Source organism: Phasianus colchicus, chromosome 7 (assembly GCF_987193195.1).
Source record: "Phasianus colchicus chromosome 7, bPhaCol1.hap1.1, whole genome shotgun sequence".
Lineage (NCBI taxonomy): Eukaryota > Metazoa > Chordata > Aves > Galliformes > Phasianidae > Phasianus > Phasianus colchicus.
The window spans coordinates 15,888,871-15,915,407 of NC_143442.1; the positions used below are offsets into that span (position 1 = coordinate 15,888,871).

A 26,537-nucleotide genomic window follows, 5' to 3' on the forward strand; every position below is an offset into this window, starting at 1 on the left:
GCTTTCATTCATCTTTGTTCAAGTCTGAATACGCAGCTTAAAATCAATGAGACTGGGTTCTACTGCTCTAAAACTGAACATTTAGGTCTGAATAGCATTACTGTACAATCAGCCTCACTTAAAAAGAAAAATACAAGGAAATTCTGGATCCATAATTCACCCTCCACCTTCTGACCCTACCAACCGCCATATTAGTGTGCCCCCACCAAAATACCAGCTTGTGTTTACAGTTTCATTTCTCCTGATGGTGGATGGGCGCGTGTACACGCACTCGCTCTATGCACACTCAATAGGATCATGATCTGGAGAGCTGAAAATGTAAACACAAGCTGGTATTGTGGTGTGACTAGCGGTTTGTGGTTTCTTTGTTAGAATATTTCAAAAATGGCACACTGGCCAGAACTAAAAAGAAAAGCAGAACTGCTATTTGTTTGAAACTTTGATGGTTCCACAATTCATATTTAAGGTAGGTAAAAAAAGGGCAATAGAATTTGAAGCTGTTTCTCAACGCTTACTTTCCAGATCATCAACTACACTTCAGTACAGGCATTTTGTTTTGAGGGACAGGTAGTACATACTTTGCCCTCAATTTCACGTAATGAAGAATGAAGTAAATGAAAAAGAATGACTTGATGAAAAGACCATGAGTCCAAAACCTCATCCTTTATTTTCTGAGTATATCTGTCAGTCTTGATAAAATGAATGACCTCTTCATGCAAACATTGTTTTACTACATTTCTTAACTCTGAGGTTGAGGCGAAGATTAAGGGAAAAACTGAAATTCTACTTATGAGGTACTAGATTATATTTGGTGTTTTATCATGTCATATTTAAAACATTTTAAAATTTTAAATAAACTTAATAAAAGTAGATATTTGAAGTAGGAATTGTATTTTGTTTGATCATTCGTTTAATCAGAGTTGCAGACACTTTCTAGCACCAACTGAGCTTACTGTTCATACTCATCCCTGAATATTTGATTTAAATAACAGCTAAAAGTACAGTTTAAGAAAAGACTGGAAAAAGCAGAGCAGACTTCTCGAAAGAGTGGAAAAAAGTCCAGAAGACCCACTGGTACTAGCACAACAACTCTACTTTCAAGAAAGAGGGACAGACCTGCTATATTAATGTTCCATGTAAGAAAATTGGTATTATTCTTAAACTAACTCAGTGCTCATGAAAAGAGCATCTGGTTTATAAATACTTATCAGTCCCATATGCTATCAGCATATCTATCACATAAAAAGGAGGAAATTCCTTCTTCAATTTTGTGATATTACCTTACATACAAAATCACAAAACAATAACACTCATTTTTTCAGCTCAAAAAATTTTCTGTGTATGTTAGAAACATTTGATTGCTTTACACAAACTGCACAACTGCAATGCCATCATAAGGTAGAACATCTTGCTTCTTTTTAATACATTACTCCATATAAGCACCCTCACAAAGACAGCTTGTGAGCATTTCACAAATTATAATAATGGAACCACCTACATGTATATCAGTGCTGACAGATCTGGATCATCTTATTTTCACCTGCAGTAAGTTCAGACTCAGCTGAAAACTAAATTATACAATGAACAGCTTTGTTGTAGGAATATGCATGGCCTTATTTTCCACCACCATTTGCAGAATAAATGCTTGCAGCTTTCATAGATACTTAATACATATGGTAATAAACAATAACGTACCTGTAATCTAATCTTTTTTCATCAGAATCAGCTATAAAGTTAATCACTTTTTTTTACATGGCACACTACGTGTTTCATCTATCTGATATACAGCTGTTCAGTAGCCATTACTTGTAATGATTCAATGTCCAAAAAGGAAAACATTGTATGCAAAAAGACCTTGCTATCAGTTGATAATAGTAATAGGATACCTATTGAATGCAGTATCACAAATTAGATGAAGAATTAACTAAGGGAGAATTTAGCATCCAGCTAATACACAGAACACTGTCAAATTTTGATGACTGTTTGTGGTCAGGACCTCTGTTGTGTGCTGTTCTGGTACATAGCAGCACTTCTGGTTCAAAATAAGAGGACTGTCAGCCGAGCTGATAACGCCACTCTGGAATTTCTGAGCTTTAAAGGCCAAAAGAGATCAAATATAACAAATAAGACCAAATATTGGTCTTATCCCTTGGACATTTAAGAAGGTTTTATGAACGGATGTCTTGAGTCATATGGAGTATTTGTAACTCTCACGAGAGAATGTCGAAACATACACAGTATTTTCCTATGTTTGAAGGCTTATCTTTTTCTAAAGAAATATAAATATATACTCCATGCAAGCACGAAACAAATGTGTGCAACACTACATAATATTACGTGCCTTCGCCTCCTACGGATATCAGTCACTGTGAAATTAAATAAAGCCAGCATTCCTTAGTAAGCTTTATGAAATGGCAATTAGGATTCTTTGCTTCTCTTACAAAAAAAAAAAAAAAAGAAAGAAAGAAAAAATAATGCCCATCCCACTTATTTAACTGGCAAAATGACAAAGACCTCAAAAGGCAATAGAAACTGTATGCCCAAATTTAGGCAGAGGAGATTCTTCCTCCTTAAAAATATCACTTCATTTAAAATATGTGAGATAGCTCCTTTCTCTGTGATAAGGAATACTTGGTATTATTATTTTTTCCAATTTATATAGTGAGATATAATTCAAGAATCAACAAGAAACAAAACTTACCTATACCACAATATTGCATTAAAATAAAATTATCTTATTCTAAGTCATTTGTTACATGAATATGATCCACATCAATCAAATCTATCTGAAGCCAATTTTAAATTACGAAGGACATAACAAGACCAGCTAGAATTTTACTGGTGAGAAATGAATAAAATTTATCATATGTTTGGGAAATGAAAGGAAGTACTGGAAGAGTTCAGGAGGAGCTGAAAGAAGTACTATACAAATTAAAAGGCCTAAACCATACTAATATTGTAAATAGTTCACCAAATATAAATCTAACACCAACATTTAAAACTAACTGCAATATTAAGAGTACTTTCAGATAATGAGAAGCGTGATTATTTTCACACAGCAGTCTATTCTTATCTTTCAAGACAGTGAGGAAGGTTTGCATTTATAAAATTCATGGTTACTTAAGTGTTTGTGTATATAAAAATATTTTTTACAGGAATGTAAGGAACTGGATTGGACAACTGGCATACTGTCAGCCAGATGCAAATTTATGATAGCTTCAAATAGTTTTCCCAAAAATTGAAACTATAACACATTTCCTTAAAAATGCGTTCCCTGCAGAGGGTCAGAAGATGTGGTTTAGAAGACCAGGGCTGTACATTCAGAATTGATTATTTTAAAAGACTATTTGGTAGTCACATGTGATGATTGGAACTGAGAATCATTTTCTCTTACTCGCTTGAGAAACAAAACCAAAACAACGTATGGAGAAAATCTGAATGAGATGGCTTTGATATTTCTTCGGTGGGATGAAGATTCCTAATGTCACTGCTTATGTTACACTGTTCTGTCTTCCATTAAAAAAGAATGGAGCTAGATTAACAACCATTCGTTTAAAGAATGTTTGTTTATTTCTACTACAAGATCTTAGATCTATTGCTAGGAACAAATAAAGTCAACAGGTAATGTAGGGCACAAAATTTGACCTCTAAAAACATTTATAAAGTTATCCTGTTTTTCACAGAGATAACCATATTCTACTGAGTTAATGAATTCAGATACTGAGCATTTGACCTGCATTTTTTAAAGTAATTAGCAGCTCCAGTTACCTGAAAGATGAAGCTAAGGATGAGCAGGCAGATTTATATCAGTGCATTTCTAATTAAAAGTGATGTTATTTGCAGCCGGTCAATAGAAGCCTGAAGCATCTGGGCTTGTAAGACATATATATATATGCAACAATGGATTCATGATTATTTAAAGGCTATTTGCAGTTGCTGAAACACTGAGTGAAGAGCATTGATCACAAAGGATAATTTTGTGCTAGATGAGATCATTGCTCTTGCTTGAGTTTATTTTTTCAAGTGGCCTGGAAATCCATCATTTAATTAATTTCTAAATTCAGGTTTTGTGGAGAAAGGAAACATCCTCCCATTACTGAGTATAAAACTGAAACGAATGGAGCAAATAACTATATTAGTTCACTGGACAAATGCTGAAAGGGGTACTAAAGAAAAGCTAAAGCAGTGGGAATTTTAAGTAGACAAACACTAGAAGAAATTCCAAAGCTCCTAAAAGACACAGAAATACTATTATATGGCTCTAATGCCATAAAGCAGTTTTCTGGGAGCATAATTACTTTAAGGAAGAGATTTTTTAGACTAACAACTGCATTTATCTCACCAAAATTTCATGTTGCACACACGCTATACGGATTGCCATAATATATCTCAGGTATTAAAGCATTTTAACATTATGATCTTTACAGGAGAACTACTCAAAGACTCCAAAAAACTTTAAAAGCACCAATGTTACAGTTGTGATCTGCAAAATACATGGACTAATTCTTAGTCCTTGCACAGGATTTCTAAAGCCATCTGTAAATGGCAATAAAGAGCAGCGAGTTCTTAACATCAATATCAGTAAGTCAATCAACATATATGACATACCTAAACAAGTCCATTGGACATTGGATTTTTTTCGAAACTCCACTAGTTAAAAGAGATTAAAAGTACTGCCTGAAACTGATATAATCTTCATTTCTTTTCTATATATATATTATCTATATAATCTTTGCTGAATTAAAACAAGAACCAAAAACAAATTTTAAGGTTTCACTGAATATAAAAACAAAGGGAATTTAAAAAAAATCAGGCAGTAGATACTGAGGACTCTTCTTGGACTTCCAAAACAAGTCATTAATAGCTAATCATGACATTCTCTAGTCTATGAAGCCAGGTATGGTGAATTAACCAATGCAACAAGACAAGTCTGTAGTCTCAACACAAGATGTTTTCATACCATGTTAATTCAAATACATTATCCTTCAAAAGCTCAAAAATATATAACATACAAGTATGTGAACTGTCCTCATTACAGCTTACATCGTGTTTTGTATTGCATTCCATTTTTACAACCACATAAGTCAGATGCCAGCAATACAATAATTTTTAAAAACTTTAAAAATATTCATTTTTAATTATCTAGTTTCCATATCTTTATTTAATTACAGCAAAGCTTTTGTATTTACTTTCACCTTGAACATTCTGCTTATCTCTGATATTTTACCTATCTGGATTTAGTCTCATTTTTACCAGTTAAACAACATTGAGGCAGTGCTGTCATGCTTAGCACTTCAATAATAAGGATAAACAAAGAAGTCGTGTTCACTCTTTTTATCAGAACAAAGAAATCTGAAATAAAACGTAACTAATGTAAATATAAACTAAAATGTAATTTAAATTAACTTTCTTTTAACATAAACAATTCAAAGAACAGATAAATAATGCCTAAGATGTCTGTTACTGAGACTTCTGTCATCAGCCCTTAGGAACCCAAAAGACAAACACGGAAATCTCTTCACAAAAGTACTATGTACAAGTGCAATATTAGCATATACCTTCTTTGCAGGGAATAAAAAGATCTTCAAGTTTGTTTACCATACCAATAAAAATCAGAGAAGGATGAAAATTTTCACATCCTACCTTTGCAGAGGAAAAGCTTAGGTTCACTTGGTGCCTGGAATGCACTCGGGACCTAAAATAAGATATTAAAAATTGTTTTAGTAATCTGAGCTAAAAAAAAAGAACACTCAACCTTACTCTAAATGCAGGAAAAAAAAAATCTGGAGGCAAATGAATTAAAAAAAAAAAAAAAAAAAAAAAAAAAGGATGAAATTAGAAATCTAGGCATTAGTAAGAGACTTTCCTTGGTTTGTTTCTACAATGGAGAATAAAATTTCCACCACATGGTCTCAAACATGTAGGTCTCCAAATGCCAACTGTTACAACTTATAATTAAAGTTAATTTAAAGCCTTTAATCAACTGAATCAACATAGCTAGTGAGATTAGATAAATTGTTACTGTTTTTATTTATGGCAGACAGCCAATGTAACTAAAATAAACATCTTGCCTTACCTGAGTAATTTATTGCTAGATGCAAATACTCTGTCTATCCAAATTACCTGCCTACTTGGCAGAAGTAAAACATGAAAAATATTATTTTTACCAATTCAGATATGATGAGAAAGAATGAGAGAACCCTTTCTGTAGACTTCCATTATTGTGGTCAACACATAGAACAAGACATGATGACAACTGTACAAATTGTGTGTAGTCAAGAAGCAATTCTGCTATTTCTCTTTTCCTTCTACCAGTGACTCATATTACAAAAAGGTGAAGTGTCTGAGGTGTGATGTATATGTTTGATCAATAAAGTAACTATTTTCTAAATGAAATGAGTAGGAGAAATATATTCTTCTGCCAGATAGCTATTAATAATTTGCATTATCTCAGAAAAATTTGCAACCACAACGAAGTGGACCCATTAAGTCATAAAAGCATAGCAGAGCCTTCTATCAAGGAGGACAAGGAAGAAACAGGCAGGGCAATGATGGGAAAAAATGCCATTGGGTGTATCTCGGTGTACTCCAAGGACCAAAACAACTCTACTGAGAAAAGATCAAAATAATCTGATGATGAGGACTACTGGGAATTCACAAACTTAGTTTATATGTTAGATACATTAATGTTATCCTGTTCCTATTAGAATAGAAAGCACATGTTCATTTATTGCCTAATAGTGTAAATAAAAAAGAATGGACAGAACCTTATTCTGAATAGGCACAAAGACTCTACAGCTACCTCGTTCTCTGCCACATCATTATTAATGCAGCGTGCACAGATATAACTCATTTGTGGAGCAATGAGTATGTAACAATTCTTTATTACTTTTGTGTCATCAGAGAATTTCCAAAATCCACAAATGGCATCTCTGCTTGTGATACAGTTTCAAATGAAAAGGTTCTGGCCCAGTAGAAACATCTTTTATTTTTTATTTTTATTTTTTATAATAATACCATCCTGATCACCCCTTTAAAAATATCATTATAATGACTTTCAGTGTTGTCACCATTGTTATGTTTTCCAGTAATATGAACACAGATCACTTTTCTTTAGCTTATCTTTACAAGTTGAATTGAGAGCAATCTATTTTCTGCAAAATGGCTGCTTTCATTGTATACAGGACACTGAACCTCTTGTGCGGGACCTTTTCACCATGTTGTGATTGATTTTACATTTATTGAAAACAAGTCTGGTCTCTGCCATTTGTTTACCCTAGTATTTTCTCTTTATGCTTTGGTATGCATTTTTAATTAGATAGACTCCAGTTCCTTCACCACTAGCTAACACTTTTATTTGGGAAGCAGTCTTTACTAGCCCTGCAAATATCCGCTGTTCTTTGCAATGTCAAGTCCTTTTCTCACCTTGCTTTGACTTGGTTATCACTTATATCACAAGTAATTCATCCATCTGTTAACTGCTCCAATTCACATTACTTGGCTTTATTTTAAAGATCTTAACAATGGTCAATGGTCTCATCTGGCAGCTGGTTTCTTGTAAAAAATGTGCCTTTCCCAAGCGACATTCTTGCAAGGATCAAAATATTCACTGAATGGGGCTTATCTCACAGTTTACAGGTCCCTCAGGCTCTCCATAGAACATATTGTATATACCCAGTGCTTTGGGCATGCCATGTGTAGTAATGTAGAGGACCTCACCTTCTTCAATCTTATTTCACTCTTCTCCAGCTTTCTGACATGTTTTCTTTTCATACTGTGGGATACTTTTTGGAAGGAAAAATAAAGGCATAGATTGAGCATCTACATGATGCATGTTTAAGTTTGGATCAGGAGCATGCCTTTAAAGCCTCGATTGTCTCTGCTTGGATGTTTTGATTTGCTGTACTAATCTCTCTTAGGAACATTGAAACTGGATTCATTCACATGAAAAACTGCAGACCAGGAACACGCCTAAAACACTTCAGTTGCAAATGCTCATTCAATTCATGGGTTGAAACTAGAGCTATCCAAAGGAAAAAAAAAAAAAAAAAAAAAAAAAAAGGCTGACAAAAATATTGTGTTGCCTGTTTAGACCTACCAAGTAATTCCTACTGTTCTGTACTACGTCCTAATGCAGACAGAGCCGCAGAAATGACTGAAATAGTCAATTTCTTAGCTCTTGCTTTCTGACTCTGACACAAAGCATTGTACCAGCTACATAGCATTTTGTAAAGGAGTGTTTCAGTTCAACTACAAGAACATCTTAAGTGCCAAAGGAAGTGTAAAATTTATTTTTATTGTGTCACAAATAAGGGGGAAAACTCCCACTGAATAAAAAGAAAAAAAAAAATTAGAAAAAAAGTTGAACATTCCTCCATCCCACAGTAATCCAGAAAAAAACCACAGTATGTCCACTTTACACACCACCTTTCTCTCAGTTTGCAGTCTTCAATTTACAGTCTTCTACGTGGTTATTTAAATAATCTGTCTCTCACAGAGTAGCACCTTTGCAATTGCCAGGGACACAAACCCACTCCTCTGTTGTCTCATAAAAATTTTCCATAGACACCCCCAACACAAGCATTTCCAGCAAGACTGATTTTTTCTTGGCCTTATCTTCTCCAGATGGTTTGTAGATAGTTCTCACAACTCAGCCACTTTAAATAGACATAAAAAGACAAAAGTCCAGTTTCCTGTAGAACAGTATATGAGATTTGTATTGACTCCTGAATACAGAAACTTTCAATATAAACAGTATCTTTTGGCCCTGATATTTTGGGGGAGTTATATTGCATACAGAAGTACTATGTCCTTGCTTGCATTTTTAATATTCTTCTAAACCATTACGGATTCTATCCAAATACATTGCTACCACTCATCTCACTCAAAATTATGCTGGGTTGATACTTGTCATAATTTAATGGGCAAACCTGTATTCTTGAAATGATGAAAATAGTGGGGTTTTTTGCAAGTTTTAATTAATCATATGCTTTATGATTAATGGAGCCTTTTTCAAATCTCTATCAGCATTTGGTAGCTGATTGTAGAATGTTGAGATGACTGAAAAAAGCATTCTCACTTTTATTTACAGTCTTTAACCTATATTCTTGTAAAATTTAATTCATTGTCTGTGACAAGACCTCTTATTAGTCTGCATGCATCAAAGAGTTGTTCAGGCATTTCACAAGCTGTTGTGGATGTCACAGAGGTCATAATAAGCACTTCAAACCATTTTGAGTGCTCGCCAAGTATGACAGAAGTAATCATTTCCCCACATACAGATTTGCCAAATCCCTATGTACAGAGCTCCAGTCTAGGGTAAAATGCTGCAGTTTAAAAAGCTCCAATTCTTCTATTGTTATCTATTCAATGTTTGACTACCAAACATGGTTTGTAGCTAAACAAACAAACAAACAAAAACAAGTGTGCTTTTTCTAACTTATTTCCTCACAAGGTCAAAGTCAGGTCTCTTACTCTGCAGTATATTTGCATTCCCTGTGCTCCCTTTCATGTTCTCAAATAGAGGTGTACTTGTTCAAAACTCTAGTGTCTCATCAGTTCTACAGTATGCATTGTATTCTAATCCCAGACTTTATATATATATATATAATTGTAACAAAGTCCTGGGGATTTCCCTTGTTCTAGCACAAAAACTGTGGCCAATCTCTCAGTGTATATTCTCATGTTGTATAGACAACACTTCAATTTTGTCATTCAGCTCTGTAAAATTAAACCCATTAATTACAGAGCAGCAGGATTACTGCTGCTTTAACTAAATCACAGACCCAGGGGAAAATCACATTCCAGATACACTGGAAACTAGGAAATAATGGTGTGATCTCTTAGCAAGTCTGATCATTGTTGATCACTTTACTAGGACAGTAAAGACAGAAAGGTACAAGGAAAACTGGAAGAATGTAAGGAGCCAACCAAAATAAGCTTTTACCACTTAAGACATCCATCCAAGTAATAAAAATGAAAAGAACAAAACCAGAACATTTTAATTCAGCACCTCCTTACAGCAAAATACTAAATACAAATATTCTGTAGATTAGCACTGGTTAGACGAAAACAATGAGGGATTTAGTATCATGCAAGAGAGTGCCCTTCAGATTAAATGACAATTTGGAAGTGTTTAACAACATATGGTCTCTTTTCTTTGACATATACGATTAAGAATATATCTTTTTTATATCAAAATATAAAATACCATCTGTTGTAAGTACCGAAGATGATACTGGCTCTATATATCCAATTAATTCACTATACTTTTTAATGTAAATATTTCTTCTATTTTCTCCTTTTTTTCTTCTTCTCTAAGTATATTATTTATAAAATTTCAATAAATGTGTGTTTTATGAGAGTCAATACTATGATGTGAAATGTAATTAAGAATAACAATGAAAGTCTGTTCTACTTTATATTTCAAAGAAGGCCCAAATCTTCAGATGGTTTGAACTGACATAACTCGTTCAAATCAGTGGGTGCAGGTGAAGTACAAAATCTGACTACATTGCTTCTGCTTGCTGTATATGATAATCCAGGGGAATGCTTCTTATTCTAAAGAATTTTGTAGATATTTTTTCTTCCAGTACTGCAGTGTTCCATAAAGACACATGTATGCAGAGTAAAAAAATAAAATGTGATGAGTATCTCTTACTAAGGTGACAGAATTCCAGTCCACTGGGAGAATAAAATGATGAAAATACAGTGCAAATTAGAAAAATGTAGAATGCATTTCAATACTTATCTCATTAATGTAATCTAAAAATAATAATAATAATAAAAAAAATAAAAAAAATTGACCTTGTAATATTTTTTATGACTTTAGAAGACATTTTAATACACAAAAGTCTGGAAGTATTAAGGACAAGGCTGTAGCAGCTTGAATTTTCCAGGTAAAATAATAAAGAATGTAACTACCTGCCAGAAGTATGGCTCATATTTTCTTTTGTGTGCAAACACACACATATACACTCCTTTCTTTTGTTGTTTTTTTGTTTTGTTTTGTTTTGTTTTTCCTTTTTTTTTTTTTTCTGAATAATCTGGCTGTGATTGCAATGACAAAATGCACTAATAGGTTTTGTCTTAATTGTATGTAATAGACAGATTCATGGTATAAACTACATTTCAATTCTTTATCTTTCTAAGAATATTTTGGGAATTTTAACTCTAGCAATTCTCTCAGACTAGCAAAGATCTGAAAAGAGATGGAAGAGACTATTAAAGGAATATTGTTTTTCAGAAAGATCATCCTTTTAAAGAGTAGAATAGCAGGTGTGATGTTAATTGAGTTTTTCTCTTTTTGGTTCATTTTACACACCGCAGTGTAAAACCCTAAGATTTCCAAAGAGGTTAATGTGCCATGGAAGGGGTAACTGTATCTGGCTGAAGTGTAATTTATAACACAGTACCTTTGCACTTGCTTCTTTGTAACCATCTGTGAGAGTGAAGTGCTGACCATCTTCTAACTTCACATTCTCAATCCTTAAAGGAGCTTCAGAACCAAACTGTAATGCTGTTCTTGATCATTCGTTGTGGAAACACAATAAATTGCCTTTTAGGTTCTTCAGTTGTTCAATTATTCATAAATATTCATAATATTTTAGCAACTATATATAAACACGCACTTTAAGAAAAGCATTGTTCTAGTCAGAGTGAGTTCCTGAGACACTTAGATCCAGAACAGTCACATATTATCTGAAGAACTATTTGTGATTCCTCAGCCTTGTATTTTCCTCTTTTCATTTACCGGTCTTTCTGTTGTTTATTTTTCTCCTGTGTACCATAAAGGTAATTGAAAACTCCAGTTTGTTTCCTCCACATCATTCATTAGTGTGCATCTTATCTCAAATTTGTCTTCTTTGTATGGAAAAAATTGTTGCCATTCCACTCTTTTCCATTTCTGCACGTGATTTTTCATACATATGTGCACTTTATTACTCTCCTCTGAATCCTCTCAGTCCCCATGACATCACTTTTGAGATGGTTGCACGTGGAGTTCCTACTAATAATCATTCTCTTTTTGATTAGATGATGCATTTTTGGAACACAAAGCCATCCTATTTGCTGGTTATCTGCACATAGGTGCCAGCTGGACGCAGCTGGGCTCTGAGCTAGAGGCAAGCTTAAGGTGCAGTACTTCAGAGCAAAGCCTCCTGAGCGCTTCACCTCAGCGCTCAGTGTCACCTCAGGGACAGCGTCCTTCTGAACGCCACTGCTCCAAGAGCTCCAGGTAACTTTGTGACGGCTGTGGATTTGTAGGTGGACAGAATAACGATCAACACGAGCGCAACCGTGGCACCCGAGGGGCCTCCCGGACTTCTCTCACGCTCTCAGGCCCGCAAGTCCCGCTCGCGTCTCGCCTGCGCGCCTCGCGCCGCAGGAGAGGCGGTTTAACGGCCGCAGCAGCTCCCGCGCAAGAGCGCTTAGCGCGTTCCCGCCGGCGGCGCGCGCCGTTGCCAGGCAAACCGCGTTGCCACGGCTTCCCGCCCCCCCACCCCCAAACCCGACTCCGGCACCGGAAGTCTCTGCCGCGCGCCCTCTGAACCGGGAAGCACACGCGGGGGCCTGGGCGGACCGGCTTTGAATGAGATCCGGCTGATTCACCGCGGCCCGGGCTGAGACGGCGCGCTCGGTGTGAGCTCCGGACGGAGGTGAGGGGCGGTGGGGCGGCCCGCTCGTCTCAGAGAGGCGACCGGGGCCTTGTTTGGCTGTTGGGCGGCCTCTGCGTGGCGGCGGGCGGGACGGCGAGGGCCTTCTTCGCGCGAGGCTGCGGCCGGGCGGAGCGCCGGGACGAAAGGCGGCCGGGCCCTGGCGGAAGGCGCCCGAAGGAGCCGCGGCGGAGGGGCCGAGCCGGGCCCCGGCCCGCGCGGGCACGGGCGACGGAGCCCCTCCGCCCCTTTCCCTGAGGCGGTGCCCGGCCGCTGCCTCGGCGCGGAGCTTCTAGGGGCTGAGGCGGGCGTCTGTCAGGGACCTCGTGGGCCGAAGCGCTGCTGTAGGTGGGGAGAAGGAATGTCCGCGCCGGGCTGGGAGGTGTGCGGTTGCGTAGGAACTGAGGCACCATCACGAGGAGCAGCGATGTTCCCTGCGTGCGGCGGAGTTCACTCTTGTTCGTAGAACTTGAGTGAGGAAGCTGGCCGCTCGTAAACAACTGACAGAGCTGAGTGCGCGCTGAGGTCATCGCTTAAAGAGGTATTTGTTTGCATTACGACAAGCGAGTCCTGCAGGACAGCAAGGACTGAGCTAGACGTTTCTTTTTTTTTTTTTTTTTTTTGAGCTTTATAAAACGCATTTGAAAGCTACAAATAACCAAAAGGGTACCAGGCAATCTGAACTGCCCTACAGGTTTGCATGAAGCTTAAATGCTTTGTCCTCCTAGTGTGCATCCACGGTGTACCTCACATGCATGGGGTGCAGTGGGACGAAGCTTCTGCTTGGATGAGAAGAGCACTGGCTGAGAGTTTCTGTTGTGGAAGCAAGGAAAGAATTTAAGCAGGCTCCATTTATACCCTGTCCTCTGGAATAAGCGTACACATGGGATAATTGGCAAGGATAGGTAGTTTGGATATTTTGAACAGCAGGAAACTGCATGATGACTGCTTGGTCAGTCTGTATGTGACCTGTATATATACACCTGTATGTCTGCTCTCCCTACTGCCCAGTTTTGAGGAGCTTGTTGTCTATGTATAAATTAAAGTTAAAAAGTTCATTTTAGGGTGATGCAATGTGTTAATGACTGTTCCCTTAACTACTAACTTGAAAGTACTTGATGTACTTTAAACTTGTAAGTTGGTGTACTCAGCAGTACAGAGTGTTTGGCTTCAGTCTGGGTTACCTCTGTAACTGTAGCTCAGCAGTGGTATTGTAGGATTAGACATGTTTGCTGTACTTCTGGAATCCAAAAGCAGAATCAGGGTACCTAACCTGCCTGCTTTAGTCTGGCTCTGGTCTGTTAATCTTTAAAGAACAAATAACTAAGAATTGTCTGTAATAGATATTTTTTTTTCTTTCAATTTTTGTACAAAATACATTGGAAGCTTTCTTTCTTTTCCACCACACACCTGTGAAACTCGTTTTGGTTCAAAGCAGTTTCATTCCATGTTTGTTGACTTTACCTGCATTGCGTTTTTGTTCTTTTCTGTGTGAAATGGTGCTTCTTTGCAAGTTGCAGTTCCTTAACTGTTTCTACCTTCATAGCTGCTTCTTGGAATTGTTTTACATTTCCTACAAAAACCTTAAACCACTTTTTCAGTCATTGTTAATAAGGTAGTTAATCTGTCCTCTGTGTAGGGCTTTTCAACAGGAGGTCTGACAGTACTTACACAAAACTGAGTCTTGTAGTCCTCCTGGGTAGGTGGAGAAACAGTTACCAGAGGAGAAATTGAAGTTACACAGTGTAGCATGAAGTTACTCAATGTAGCAATTTCAGACTGGATTAAGTTCTTGTTACCTGAGCCTAGCCCTATGTTCTTGTTGCTGTTAGGGCACTCTGGTGGCCTGTTTTGCCATCTAGAGATTTCAAATCCAGTAGAATTCTCTTTCGTTGAGGGCTCACGACATGGATTGTTAGTACCAGATAGAAAGTCATTTACTGTGGTATGGAACTCATGCAAAGAGATTCAACAATTTAAGACTGTTTCAAGTTAATTTCAGAATGTGTGCTGAAATATGTTAAGTCATGTTCAGTATCTTTACTGATTATCTGGATGAGGGGATTGAGTGCACCCTCAGTAAGTTTGCAGATGACACTGAGTTGGGAGAAAGTGTTGATCTGCTTGAAGGTAAGAAGGCCCTACAGAGGGATGTGGGCAGACTGGATAGCTGGGTTGAGGCCAATGGGATGAAGCTCAACAAGACCAAGTGCCAAGTCCTGTACTTTGGTCGCAACAACCTCAGGCAACACTACAGACTTGAGGCAGAGTGGCTGGAAGACCGTGTAGAAGAAGTGGATCTGGAGGTGTTGGTTGATGCTTGACTGAACATGAGCCAGCAGTGTGCCCAGGTGGCCAAGAAGGCCGGTGACATCCTGGCTTGAATAAGAAATAGTGCAGCCAGCAGGAGCAGGGAAGAGATCATCCCTCTGTACTCAGCTCTGGTTAGGCTTCATCATAAGTACTGTGTTCAGTTTTGGGCCCCTCACTACAAGAAAGACACTGAGGCCCTGGAAGGGCAGCAAAGATGATGAGGGGTCTGGAACACAAGTCTCACAAGGAGCAGCTGAGGGACCTGGGATTGTTCAGTCTGGAAAAGAGGAGGATCAGCAGAGATGGTTTTTGCTCTCTACAACTCCTTGAAGGGAAGTTGTGGCAAGGTGGGGGTTGGCCTCTTCTCCTAGGTAACAGTGATAGGACTAGGGCTGAAGGCCTCAAGTTGTACCAGGTGAGGTTCAGATTGGATATTAGGAAAAATTTCTTTTCCAGGAGAATGATTAGACACTGGAACAGGCTGCCCAGGGAGGCAGTGGAGTCACTGTCCCTAGAGATCTTCAAGAAACTTGTAGATGTGGTACTCAGGAACATAGTTTAGTGGGAAATATTGGTGGTAGGTGGACAGCTGGACTAGATGTTTTTAGAGGCCTTTTCCAGCTGTAATGATTCTGTGATTATTGAACTACTTTTTTTTCTGTCCTTGGAAAGGAAGGGAATGAGAGTTGCTGTGAATTGTCTGTTTACTTTTCTCTGTTTTTATTTATGTATTTATTTTATGAGTATAAAATATGAAATAAATGCAGGTAGGTGTGTAATCAACACTAGCCTTTTGCATTTGTCAGCAGAGATGGGAAAACTTCTTCTGCTGTGCATTACTGTACTGTATGCATTCACCAGGGGAGAAGAGAGGACAGAGCAGGCAATTGGTATCAGGACAGAAGCATAAGCTGCATTCTGGTGCTGCTAAGCTTTCTCTCAAATCAGATATAATTGGATTGTTTGAAGTGGAATATCTAGTTAAAATATGCTTTTGAAATGTGAATTGGTATCTCTACTTTTTGATATCTGAATTGTCTGTATTTGACAGTAGTGTTCTGTGACAGAGAGCTGCCCATAAAGTAGCATTAACACTGCTCATTAATGACAGGCTTTTTGTACTATGACTCCCTTTTCCTTTTTGAAAAGAGAATATCATTAGTATTTCCTACTCTGTACACTTTCTCAATTTGTTACACAGAGTTTTTGTCTGAATACTGACTTAAAATTATCTTAGAATGGCTTGAAATGGAAGTGTGTGTGTGGAGGGGTGTCAGATACAAGAATGTAGGTTTTTGTTTGTCTTTGGTAGCTGTGTCTGATGGCTGAAGACTTGCCAAGCTGCTGTTCTGTGTCACCCTCTTTCCTGTGCTTACCTTTGTACAACTGCATATCTGTTACTCACTGTGCCCCAGACCTATCCAGGCAGAGATGGATAACAGTTGCTGTATTGCTGCACTTCATGGTCTAACACTAAATCAAGCAGCTAGTGAACTATTTCTTATATCCCAGAAGGAGATGGAGAAGGGAGTGCAGGACTGCTGGGTGCCCAGCTGGCTGCAAGTATACAAAAATAAAAGACAGGCAGAGACATTCCTTGGGCAATTTTAGCTTCAAGAGTAGCTTGACATAAATTTCTTCTGGAATTTGGACTAGCTTTAGAGCAGCTGGCTCTTCCAAGACCTCATTTTCTGTTGCTGTAGGACAACTGCTTCTGGGATGCAGCGTGAATCCTATCGAGAAATGAATGGGGTTAAAACCAACATTGTTCTTAGCCTATCAGTTTGTTTCAGGGCTTCACAAACGGCTGCTCTGGCAGCACTGAGAAAAGCAGCATCAAGTTGTTAAGCAGCAGCAGCTTCCCAAGTGCTCCTTATGGTAACAGTGACATTGCAAAAAAATGTCTATCAAATCACGGCCACAGATCTGTTTTAAAACACTGCACTGTGAGTGATTGAGTGGATGCAATTAGTGGGCAGTGTTCTCTGGGAGAAAGATAACACAGCTATGAACTCCTACGCTGGGTGTAAAGCAGCCTTCCTCAACTGGAGATCAGGTGAACGTGGAGGCCTCCCTCACTACTTGGTCACACCAAGAGCTCCATATAGCACAGTTCTTCTCAAATAGTAACGAGGGGCTGTACTTTCATTCTAGCAACACCAGAAATTATTCATTAGCTTTAAATTGTTAACACAGACTTGGTAGGATTTGTGAAACTGTTAAGGTGGTATGAATGCGAAATTGTAAGTGGCTTCTCTTTGAAGCACTTAATAATGTTACACATATCCTTTTATTCTTAACCTTCTTCCTGTGTTGCAGAGGTATGGGTTGCACATGGCACACATACCCTTCAGAAATTTCATGGAAATAAAACTTCTAAAAAAGAATTCTTTTGGATATTCTGAAGTGATGCTTTATCCTTTCAGAGAACGTCAGTGCAACATTTCTGGTTACATATGCTACTGTTTCTAATTTTACTATTTTTTCTCTCCTTCTCCTCCTTTTTTCCTTTGTAGGAAAGAAACTGACATCTTCATAATCCAACTGTGGGAGTTGCTGCTGAGTTTGTTCTGCAATCACCTCTTGTTGAGCACCAGGTTAGAAATGCAGATTTTTTGTTTGTAAACCTAAAGTTATCTGAGTTAGGGTCTAAAATGTTGCTTTAGTTTTAAAAAGTATTTTTAATATATTAATAAAATATAAAATTGCTCAGAGTGAAATAATTGCTGAAATAATATTTGGGCATGATGGATTAACAACTTTTTAAAATTTGGATGGTATATATAAATTGTTCAGATGTTTGTATTTATGAATGACTAACTATGTTCTAACCTACTAAAGCATTTTCACTTGCAAACAAGAAAGGAAAATATTGCCAAAGCTCTAAGCAGAGTCAGTCTATGGAACTAGTGAAATGATTTATGTAGCACCTAGAATTTGTTTTTGGAAATTCTGCGTGTGCTGCTGCCTCGAGAATCTGAACATCTTCAGTTTAGCTATAGTATGTTATATCTTTACAGTTTCATAAGTAAATGGGATTTTTGATGTTCCAAAACCTAGGAATATATATATCAGTATATATATATACTGATAAATAAACAGTTTGTATAGCTAGTTGTTCTAATCTCAGTGTATATAAGCACATTTTGTTGTATTAAATAATGTTCTTGCATAATTCCTACTTTAACATTTAAGATATTCTGTTGGTTTTGAAACTAGAATAAATACTATACATAAAACATTAATAAGCTGGTAATACCTGTTGTATATCACTTGCTAAAGCAAAAGGTAAGGAGGTATAAAATTTGTTATCCAATATTATTTCTTAAATACAGGTGGGTAAAACACCTCTACAGCTTACAGGAAAAGCTTCCAATGTATTTTATGATTACTGATTATAGAGACATTTCTCAAAATAAGCACACAATCATGATTGATTAAAACTCTATTTTTAATACCTTACCTCTACTTTTTGCCACTCTTGAGCCATTCTCAATGTCATAAAGATGAATAGTTGTTTGGGCTTTAGTTTCTAGGCTTGTCTATCCTAGATAGAGACATTTGGCTTTAATTGATACTCATGGGTGTTTCTTAGAAGCCATTTACGATTTACTCACATAATTGCTTTAAACAGGAACTTCACCTTTCAATCAAAATTCTTGATTTGCAGTTTGTTGTAGTGTATACACCCCTTTGTCCCAAACTGTGTTTGACTTTTGCCCATAGTAAAGAAACTGCTTTCATTGGCTACCTGAAGAGACAGCTCTAACCTTTCAATAAATTTCTTTTTAATTCACGTAGTGCTGAGGTGATTTTAAGAAAGCATTTACTGGTGGCTGAGGCTGCAGTTGTAAGGTTTGCTTGCCCTGGAAGCATGTCCTACAAACACTGAACTAGAGTGAGATTAGCAAATAGCTTGTTATTGATCTGTGCCTTAGGTGTTGTTGTTTGAAATGGATGGATGGACGTAGCTACAACAGGAATTAAAAATTCCTTGCTATAGGATCTAAAAGCATTACTAGAAGCTTGAAATATTTGTTTTAAACTGAAATAAAGCCTGCTAGTATTTAATCAGTACAAATAGTAGCACATTTCAGAAGATAAGTATCCTAATTCCTTCATATAAGGACTTTTATATTTTTAATGTACATAATTTCAGACTACGTATAGTTCTGATATATGTGATGTAACATCTGTTTTGAGGATGAATGTAGTTTGGAAATACCACTACTGATTTTTCCTGAATACTCTCATATCACTTTACAGGCTTTGTTGTATTGGATTAAAGCTTCTGATTCTTCACTACATCCCTTCTATTTTACAATTAAAATAAGCCAGTACAATTTACTAATTTCTGTGAGACTTGGAATTGTAAATACTGAAACAACTGAAGGCAATTGTTTTAAAAATAATATTCAGTATATCTTGTTTCATTTTAGTAAGAAACTGAATGAGTCAAGCAGGTTAAAGTACTGTTACATCTGGAATAGAATTCTTACTTAGATGATGAGGATGAAAGATTAAATTGCTTTTCAGCAATATTAAGTGAATAAACTGCAGAGTAATAAGCATCTGTTCAATTCTTTAGTTGGACACCTTGGCATTTCTCATTCCTAGAGATCAATCCTTGAAAATCTGCAGCATAAAAATGACTTTTTTCTCTCCAAGACAGTAACAAGTTGGTTGCATTGATTGGAATAATCTTGCACTGAAGCAATGCCACATGCAACGCTGGAAATGTATTAAGTGACTGCACTGTCACTAGTGTTCTAACTATATACACACTAAATGTTTACTTTACAGTATTTCTTTTAGTATAATGAGTTCATTAAAAAAAAGCTTTTGATGCTAATTCAGAGATCCATAATCTGCTCACTGTCTTTCACATGTAGTTTTGATGGTAACTGACAAGCTGTAAGTTAATTAGCGCAGAACTTACTAATGAGGATGCTAAAATCCTTACTTTCACATTTTTATTGATGCTTTTTGAACAAATTAGACTAAGCTTGCATGTATGTCTTAAGTTTTAGGAACTTCCTGGATGTAGGTGCTGTTCTTAAGCAACAAAACTCCTGCAGTTAATTGAATGATAGGAAAGTTTTGAGAAGTTGACAAGAGTACTCATCTTCAGAAATGGGGATAACCCAAAACCAAAGCAATAAAACAAGGTCTGTTAATTAGCATGGAAGACAGCTTCTTGAATTAATATGTGGTGTTAATTAACAGGAAGTCTGATGTTGTGTTGTAATTACCACCAATATTTTTGACATACTGAGTGACTGAAGGTGAATTATATAGATAGCAATTTAGTAAACACTTCAGAGCCTGGGAACATTTTTTTCCTTTGTTTCTGTTTCTCTAGAAATATGGATAGACTTCTGCGACTTGGAGGAGGTATGCCTGGCCTGGGACAGGTTAGTATATAGCTTGTCAACATCTTCTCTTTTTTATATTAATCAGTTACTGGAATATGTCTTTAATTATTTTTTTAATTAAACACCCCCCCCCTCCAAAAAAAAGAGTTCATAGGAATAATATCTGACTTCAGAGATGCTTTGTGTATGCAAATCATTGGTTGTTACAGTCTGACTGCTTTTGTTGGTGTGAACACTTGTTTGGCACTGTGGTTTCACGGAATGTTTATTAACCTTTAATTTAGTGTTTGAACAGTTCTAGTTTGAATTCAAAAGCCATGGAAATCAGAAACAAAATTCAAAATGAATTTCCAATAATAGGGGTTTTCAGAGTATTACTATTGCTCTAAGTGACTGAGTGTTTCCATTTGCTTCTTTGTAAAATAAATAATTCACTTCTTAAATGAGGTTGTGGTAGGCATGAACTATGTAGGGGGAGAAGGAAAAGAACTTATTTGTCTGAGGTTTTGTATAATCAATGAAAATTACATAAAGGAGCATTATATAATCAAATAATATTAAGATGCTATAATAACGAAATAAGCAAGAGTTAGGCACAGCGAGACAAAGAGAATAAATAGGAGGCTTACCCATGTCGTGGGCTTGCTCAGGAAAGACCAGTGGAGTGAATCTTCCAAAGAGAGAAAGAACCTTCCCCACTGGTAGTCAGCTCTTAAATGGGTCTAGGAGAGGTGGAGCCAGGCTCCACCCCTTCCTGCAGCACAGGTGAATTGCTTTCACCTGTGCTCCCAGGGCTGACTCATTGCTCACCTCAGGTGATTAATCAGAGGTTCAGGCCGTGACTCAGCAGTTCCCATACAGGTTTCTAAGAAGAATCCTTTCCTTATAGACAGGATGGGACTCCATGATTCCATTGGTTTCAGCTGTACACAGTAAAGGCCTTTTCCTTCTCTCCTCTTGTGCCTCTGTTCTAAGCCTGGAATCCAGGCTGTTGTGCTCTGGGAGGAATCAATTCTGTTTGTCTTAACCTTTGTGGTGTGTGTGTTTGCTTCTGGAATGATTGAGATTATGAAACCTATAGCTTCTTTTGGTTGTATGTGGCGTGTTTGTGTCCGGTGGTCTAATACTGAAGCATTTGGTGCATATTCTAAAGTGATTACAGCCTCTAGGTATAAATTAGCTGCAACTTTTTATGAATATTTTTTTTCCTTTTTATAGCTAAAATTCTATTCACACTCTCTTAGTGAATCTTCAAGCAGTCCTCAGTTATTTTTAGTTTCACTTTCTTAAGCAGTTATTTCTCTTGTTCCTCCGAGCTGCCAGCCTGCTTCATGACTCTTCAGTTTTTTAACATCTGCGCAGTCTAATCACTCAAGCTTTCACTTCTTGGTCCTCTCTGAACTTGACGCGTATCAAAGCTGTTTTTCAAATTTACAGTTAACTTTCTCGGGTGTTTTCTGAATTTCTCAGCTATAATTTAAGGCTTGATAGGGAACTACAGCAGACAATAGAACATAACAGTCAAAAGAAGCTTGATGAACTCCTCTGGCAGCTTTGGCCTGCAAAGCTGCTCTGTTTGTTTAAATATGGAATTGTCTCTTAAATGAATTGATGAGAATGTGTTGGATTGAAAAGAAAGTGGAAAACTGAATTGCTCTTTATGCAAGTTGCTGCTTGCACTGAATATCTTGGCTACTTTTGTAGTCTTTGGCTTACTGAAGAAGTGGGAAGGATATTTAACCAGAATAATCTTGTGTCCTTAGAATATGGTGTTTTGATGGACATTCCAAGATCGCTTCTGTTCTGAGTGTTGACTGAGACAGAATTGAGAGTGAATCAGGTGGAAGAAAGAAGTTGGGCATTTATTGTCCCACTATAGGATAAACAGTTACTACTAGTGGGTTGCCCTATAGTGTACTAAACAATTGTATTTTTTTGTTTTTCCTTGGAGGTTTTGCTTTTAAGGTTGAACGTAGTAAAACTACCTGTTGGAATTGTGCAAGAAACATCTGTGTGTAGAGACTTATGAAAAAGAAGCACTTTCAAAGGAATGCCATCTAAGTCAATTCAGCAATTTTTTTTTTTTCTTTTAGCTAAAGGTTTGATTTCTTAGCAGGAGAACTGTATCAAGTAAGATCAGTTAATAGTCGATTTGATTTGCTTTTTAACAAATACTTGAGTATCAGCAAATGCCTGGTAAGCACAGTTACTGTTTGATCTCTACCATGGAATTCTTTTTCACTGACTTGCCTTAGTTTCTTCAACAGCACTTGTCTCTCACCCTTCTAATACCACCTGTATTATATTATTTGCTTTCCACATTACTTCTAAACTCCGAGATGCTATCCCTGCAGCTAGTTGGATTTGTTTTTACATCTTTCTTTTCGGAAGTCTTTAGATGTCTTGTATTCTACTTGGGAACTACTTCTAGCAAATCCATTTTTTTTCTCTATTTACTGCTTGCTTTATCAACTTATTATTGAGTTGTTATTTGAAGGCAAATTATTTGCTTTCAATATTGAATTGTCCAGAGATGTCAGTGCTAAATACCAATGACCATATATGTCTTCATGTGGCTGCTAAATATCTGAGAAAGATAACATCACTGTAAGAATAATCACATGCATATTTTAACTGTGTTTTCCATCCAGTGACTTATGGTTTAGACATCTTATGAACAGTTTCTTTCTTTATTAATCATAGATTGACAAGGACTGTGTTCTTAAAAGAAGAAAAGAGGAATGAAGATGCTTTGGCATCACATAAGCAATTCACAGTGTTTTCTGTCTGGCAGTAAACTTAGTCATTAACTTTGTGTTCCTTGTATGAGAAGATACCATGTTAGTTTTGACCTTGGCACGATAAGTAAGACCTTCTTTGAAGCAGTTCTTTGTGCACAGTTTGGTTCCCAGCTGCCTGGTAGTGTCAGCATTTGAATTTCTGCTTGTGGACACCGAAAAGAGTGAGTGGTTGAGGGGTTTTAAAAAGATGTGGGGGAACAGTTAGAAAGGGGTATGATACTTATTATTCCTTTCATTTTTCTTCTGTTGATCATGGGAGTTCAGATTTTGGAAATACCTTTGTTTTTCTCTTCTTGTATGTGTTCTCTTCCTGCGTCTTTGCTTTGTCATGGTTTTTTTTTTCTCCCCTTTTCTGGTTCGTTCATTTCCATCTCCCTGTTGTTTCCCCTGAAATACTGCCCACCACTGTATTTCACTGGTGACTTAGTACTTGGTTCTGCGTTGTACATTTGCTGCAGACAAATCAACAGGCTTTGTGGGGTACGTGAAAGCATTCTTCTTAAGCAGCAGGCAGGAATTTGGAGCAACACTCCTCTTCATTTTGTATGCTGAGCTATTGTTTGCTAGTGAAATGAGTTCCACATATGTCTCTATTAGGCAATCCTACTGGATGTTGACTGAGAGTGTGAGTAAATGAAGAGAGCAGAGCTGTTTGCCCAAGACTACCAGAAGAGTAACCCAAGCTATGCAAGTTCTTGTCCACGTGACCACATCTGGTCTATTTCTGTCTAGGTGTGATAGGAAGCAGAAAATTAGTAATACTTCTAAAAATTGTTTTTCATTTTTCAACGTATCTTTGAAAATAATGGTTCACATTGTTGTGTTGGTGCATACAAATGTTCTAGTGCATTAAATGGAAAATAAAATTATTTCTGTATTTCTGAATTAGCATATTTGATGGTGGGGGGAGGAGGGAATATAAAAATGGGATGGAAGGCAGAGAGGAGTGACCTGTGTCTTACAAGGAATGTTTACACCTTGATGTGGAATATAGAAAATAGAAGTGCAGATAGCTATTTTATTTGAATAATGGACTTGCCAATTAGCCATCAAGTGCTTCCATCTGTGAAATAGTTGATCAGATGGGTTAGCTGGGATGTTTCCAGATTAGGGCATTGTAAATGGCACTTGAAAACTGTCACTTTGATTATGAGGTTTAAAGCATTGCAGTGTTTGATTTGGTGGAACCTTTTCCCTCATATTATCATGGGTTTTCAGAACATACTGATCCCATTGAGTGAATCTATGGCACCGTGGGAACTTGGGAGACCTGCCACTGATACAAAGTTCTGTTTCATCTGCTAATGTAGCCAGGATGGTTATTAGAAAAGAGCACTACTGGTTTGGTTTTCTGCAAGGCTTCAGAATAAGAGTTGGTGAGCTGGCAGACAAAGGAGGGTCAGGCTCACATTAACTCATTTCCAATTATCAATTAAATGCAGGTTTTCTTGAGTTACTTAATTGGAATAAACTGATGTGTCTTTAAATGGCATGTTCTAGCTGGCTAATCTGCATGCTAATATCCCCTTGTGTAATAAGGCAACTTATTGAACATTATTTTAGTTAATTGCTTTTTGAAACAGCTTGTTCTTAGTTTGAAGGATACCAGTGTGTCTACTGAATGCTGTTGCCTTTAATGTAAGGAACTGGCTTGTTTTGTCTGGTTTTTTTTTTTTTTTTGTTTGTTTTTTGTTTTTTGTTTTCTTCAAAAGGCATGGAGCATTTCTCGTAGTTTTTGGTATCTGCTACACCTCAGTGACTTTCTCATTCCTGTGTCCCCTGGGTGTATAAACATTGTGGCCTGAATTGTAATGGCACACAACTCTCTGTTTCCCATGCATTTCAAAATCCTGATATTCCTTCTGAGAGTACTGTTCAAGAGGAAAAAGTCTGAATCTACAGCTCTGGAAGTTACGCATCATTACTGTGCCACTGTTTGTGTGACATTTTCCACTGAAGTTTCCAAGTACTCAGAATGGTTTTTTTGCTAATATAGTTAATATACATCCCAGCTTATGGGGGGAGAGGAAGGAGGAGTAAAATACAGCTTGTGTAACTTCTTCCAATTTTACTAATTTCCCCAGAAGATATCAACCCTTTTAAAGAGCAGCAAGCTTTAACATTTTCTCAGTGACAAACAGTAGTCGTCCACTGAAAACCATCCAACATCAATTCCTATAAAAATTTTGAAAAACTTAATGGCATGCAGTATCTCCTACAGAAATTCTCAGCTTTCATATCTAAAATCACAGCATGGTTAAGATTGAAAAGATCTCTGGATGTCAGCTGGTCCCTCCTCGCTCAGGCAGATATGTGTGCTTGTTATGTGTTTTATATAGATGACCATTTTCAGGAGGGGAAAAAAGCACCTACGACAGAGTAAACCATGCTATTTTACTTGAATTGACTAAGCTGAGTATCTTGTTGCATTAATTGGTTGAGCAGTCCTTTGTTAAAGCAGTAAAAGTTGCGTGTCATATTTAAGGCACCAGTGTGGCCCAGATCTGCTTATATCAGAAGTTGCCAGCCTCATGGATAGCGTAGGCTTACTTGAAAGTTGCTGGGGATTGCTAAAAGCTGATACAGTTTGCCTACATTTGAAATATAGTTGAGTAATTGTAACATTATTTATATCCAACAGTGCTAATGGGGGCAGGGGTATGGGGGCATTCTGGAGTCACTTCGGGAACTGTCATACAATTGTCTAAGCCTATGGGAACTTGCCCACAGTACTTTCTTCGTGGTGTAAAACATGCCTTAAAGTGCCACTTTACAGTCATGCTTTACTAAAAATAACAAAGCTAGTGGGTTGTGCCTGAGCATTATCAGCTTCCTGTGATCTACTATTTTCCTTTAAGCTTTGGAGACCATTTTTAGCTGTCTACTCTTGGCCTCAGATTTTAAACTTCTTTATTTCTAATAATTAGGCAATTAGCTTCTCTCTCCTCAACTTAATTGCCAGCGTAGTCCAGCTGACTTTCCATAGAAGAGACAAAGGAAACTTGGGCAAAGAAATGAGTGTAGTCATAATGAGAAAATGGGGAAAAAAGACTAAACAAGAGCAGTCATCTTTGTGCCTCTGTCATTATGCTTGTTCACTTGTAACATTTTGTTCTGTAAGCAAAAAACAGCTCCCATATAGTGATCAAAATTGTTTCCTTATCTGAAATGCTGTGCTATTGAATAATAAGTTGCAGTGCTACCGTGCAGCCATTTAAACAGTGCCATTTGAGCAATGGCCTGTTTTCTTCCTGTGGTGATGAAGGCTTCTCTTCAGATTTTACTAGGACCGTATGTTAGAGGTGTTCTTTGTGTATTAGTATTGGTGGGTTTTGGTGTGCTTTAGGGTGACCTTAGGCAGGGCCCACAGAGGGCTGCCTGAACTGCTTGACACA

General features: G+C 37.3%; 2 protein-coding genes across 5 annotated transcripts in view; one reads left to right on the forward strand and one right to left on the reverse strand.

The window, feature by feature from the left end:
* Positions 1 to 12,453, reverse strand: part of RBMS1 (RNA binding motif single stranded interacting protein 1) — a 345,593-nt gene extending 333,140 nt beyond the window's left edge. The window contains exons 1-2 of one of the 2 annotated variants that reach the window (XM_090143847.1): positions 11,415 to 12,453; positions 5,644 to 5,695 (exon numbers count right to left, since the gene is read on the reverse strand). In XM_090143847.1, coding sequence (XP_089999973.1) covers positions 5,644 to 5,695; positions 11,415 to 11,464 — 102 coding nt within the window. In that variant the 5' untranslated portion in view covers positions 11,465 to 12,453. The remainder of the gene's footprint in view (positions 1 to 5,643; positions 5,696 to 11,414) is intronic. The other variant, XM_090143846.1, reaches the window with a different exon arrangement.
* A 48-nt stretch (positions 12,454 to 12,501) lies between these two features.
* PSMD14 (proteasome 26S subunit, non-ATPase 14) overlaps positions 12,502 to 26,537 on the forward strand; it is a 44,891-nt gene continuing 30,855 nt past the window's right edge. The window contains exons 1-3 of one of the 3 annotated variants that reach the window (XM_031599558.2): positions 12,502 to 12,656; positions 17,483 to 17,563; positions 20,329 to 20,380. In XM_031599558.2, coding sequence (XP_031455418.1) covers positions 20,333 to 20,380 — 48 coding nt within the window. In that variant the 5' untranslated portion in view covers positions 12,502 to 12,656; positions 17,483 to 17,563; positions 20,329 to 20,332. Of the gene's footprint in view, positions 12,657 to 12,862; positions 13,195 to 17,482; positions 17,564 to 20,328; positions 20,381 to 21,200; positions 21,274 to 26,537 lie in introns of those variants that run through there. The other 2 variants (XM_031599559.2, XM_031599560.2) reach the window with 2 other exon arrangements.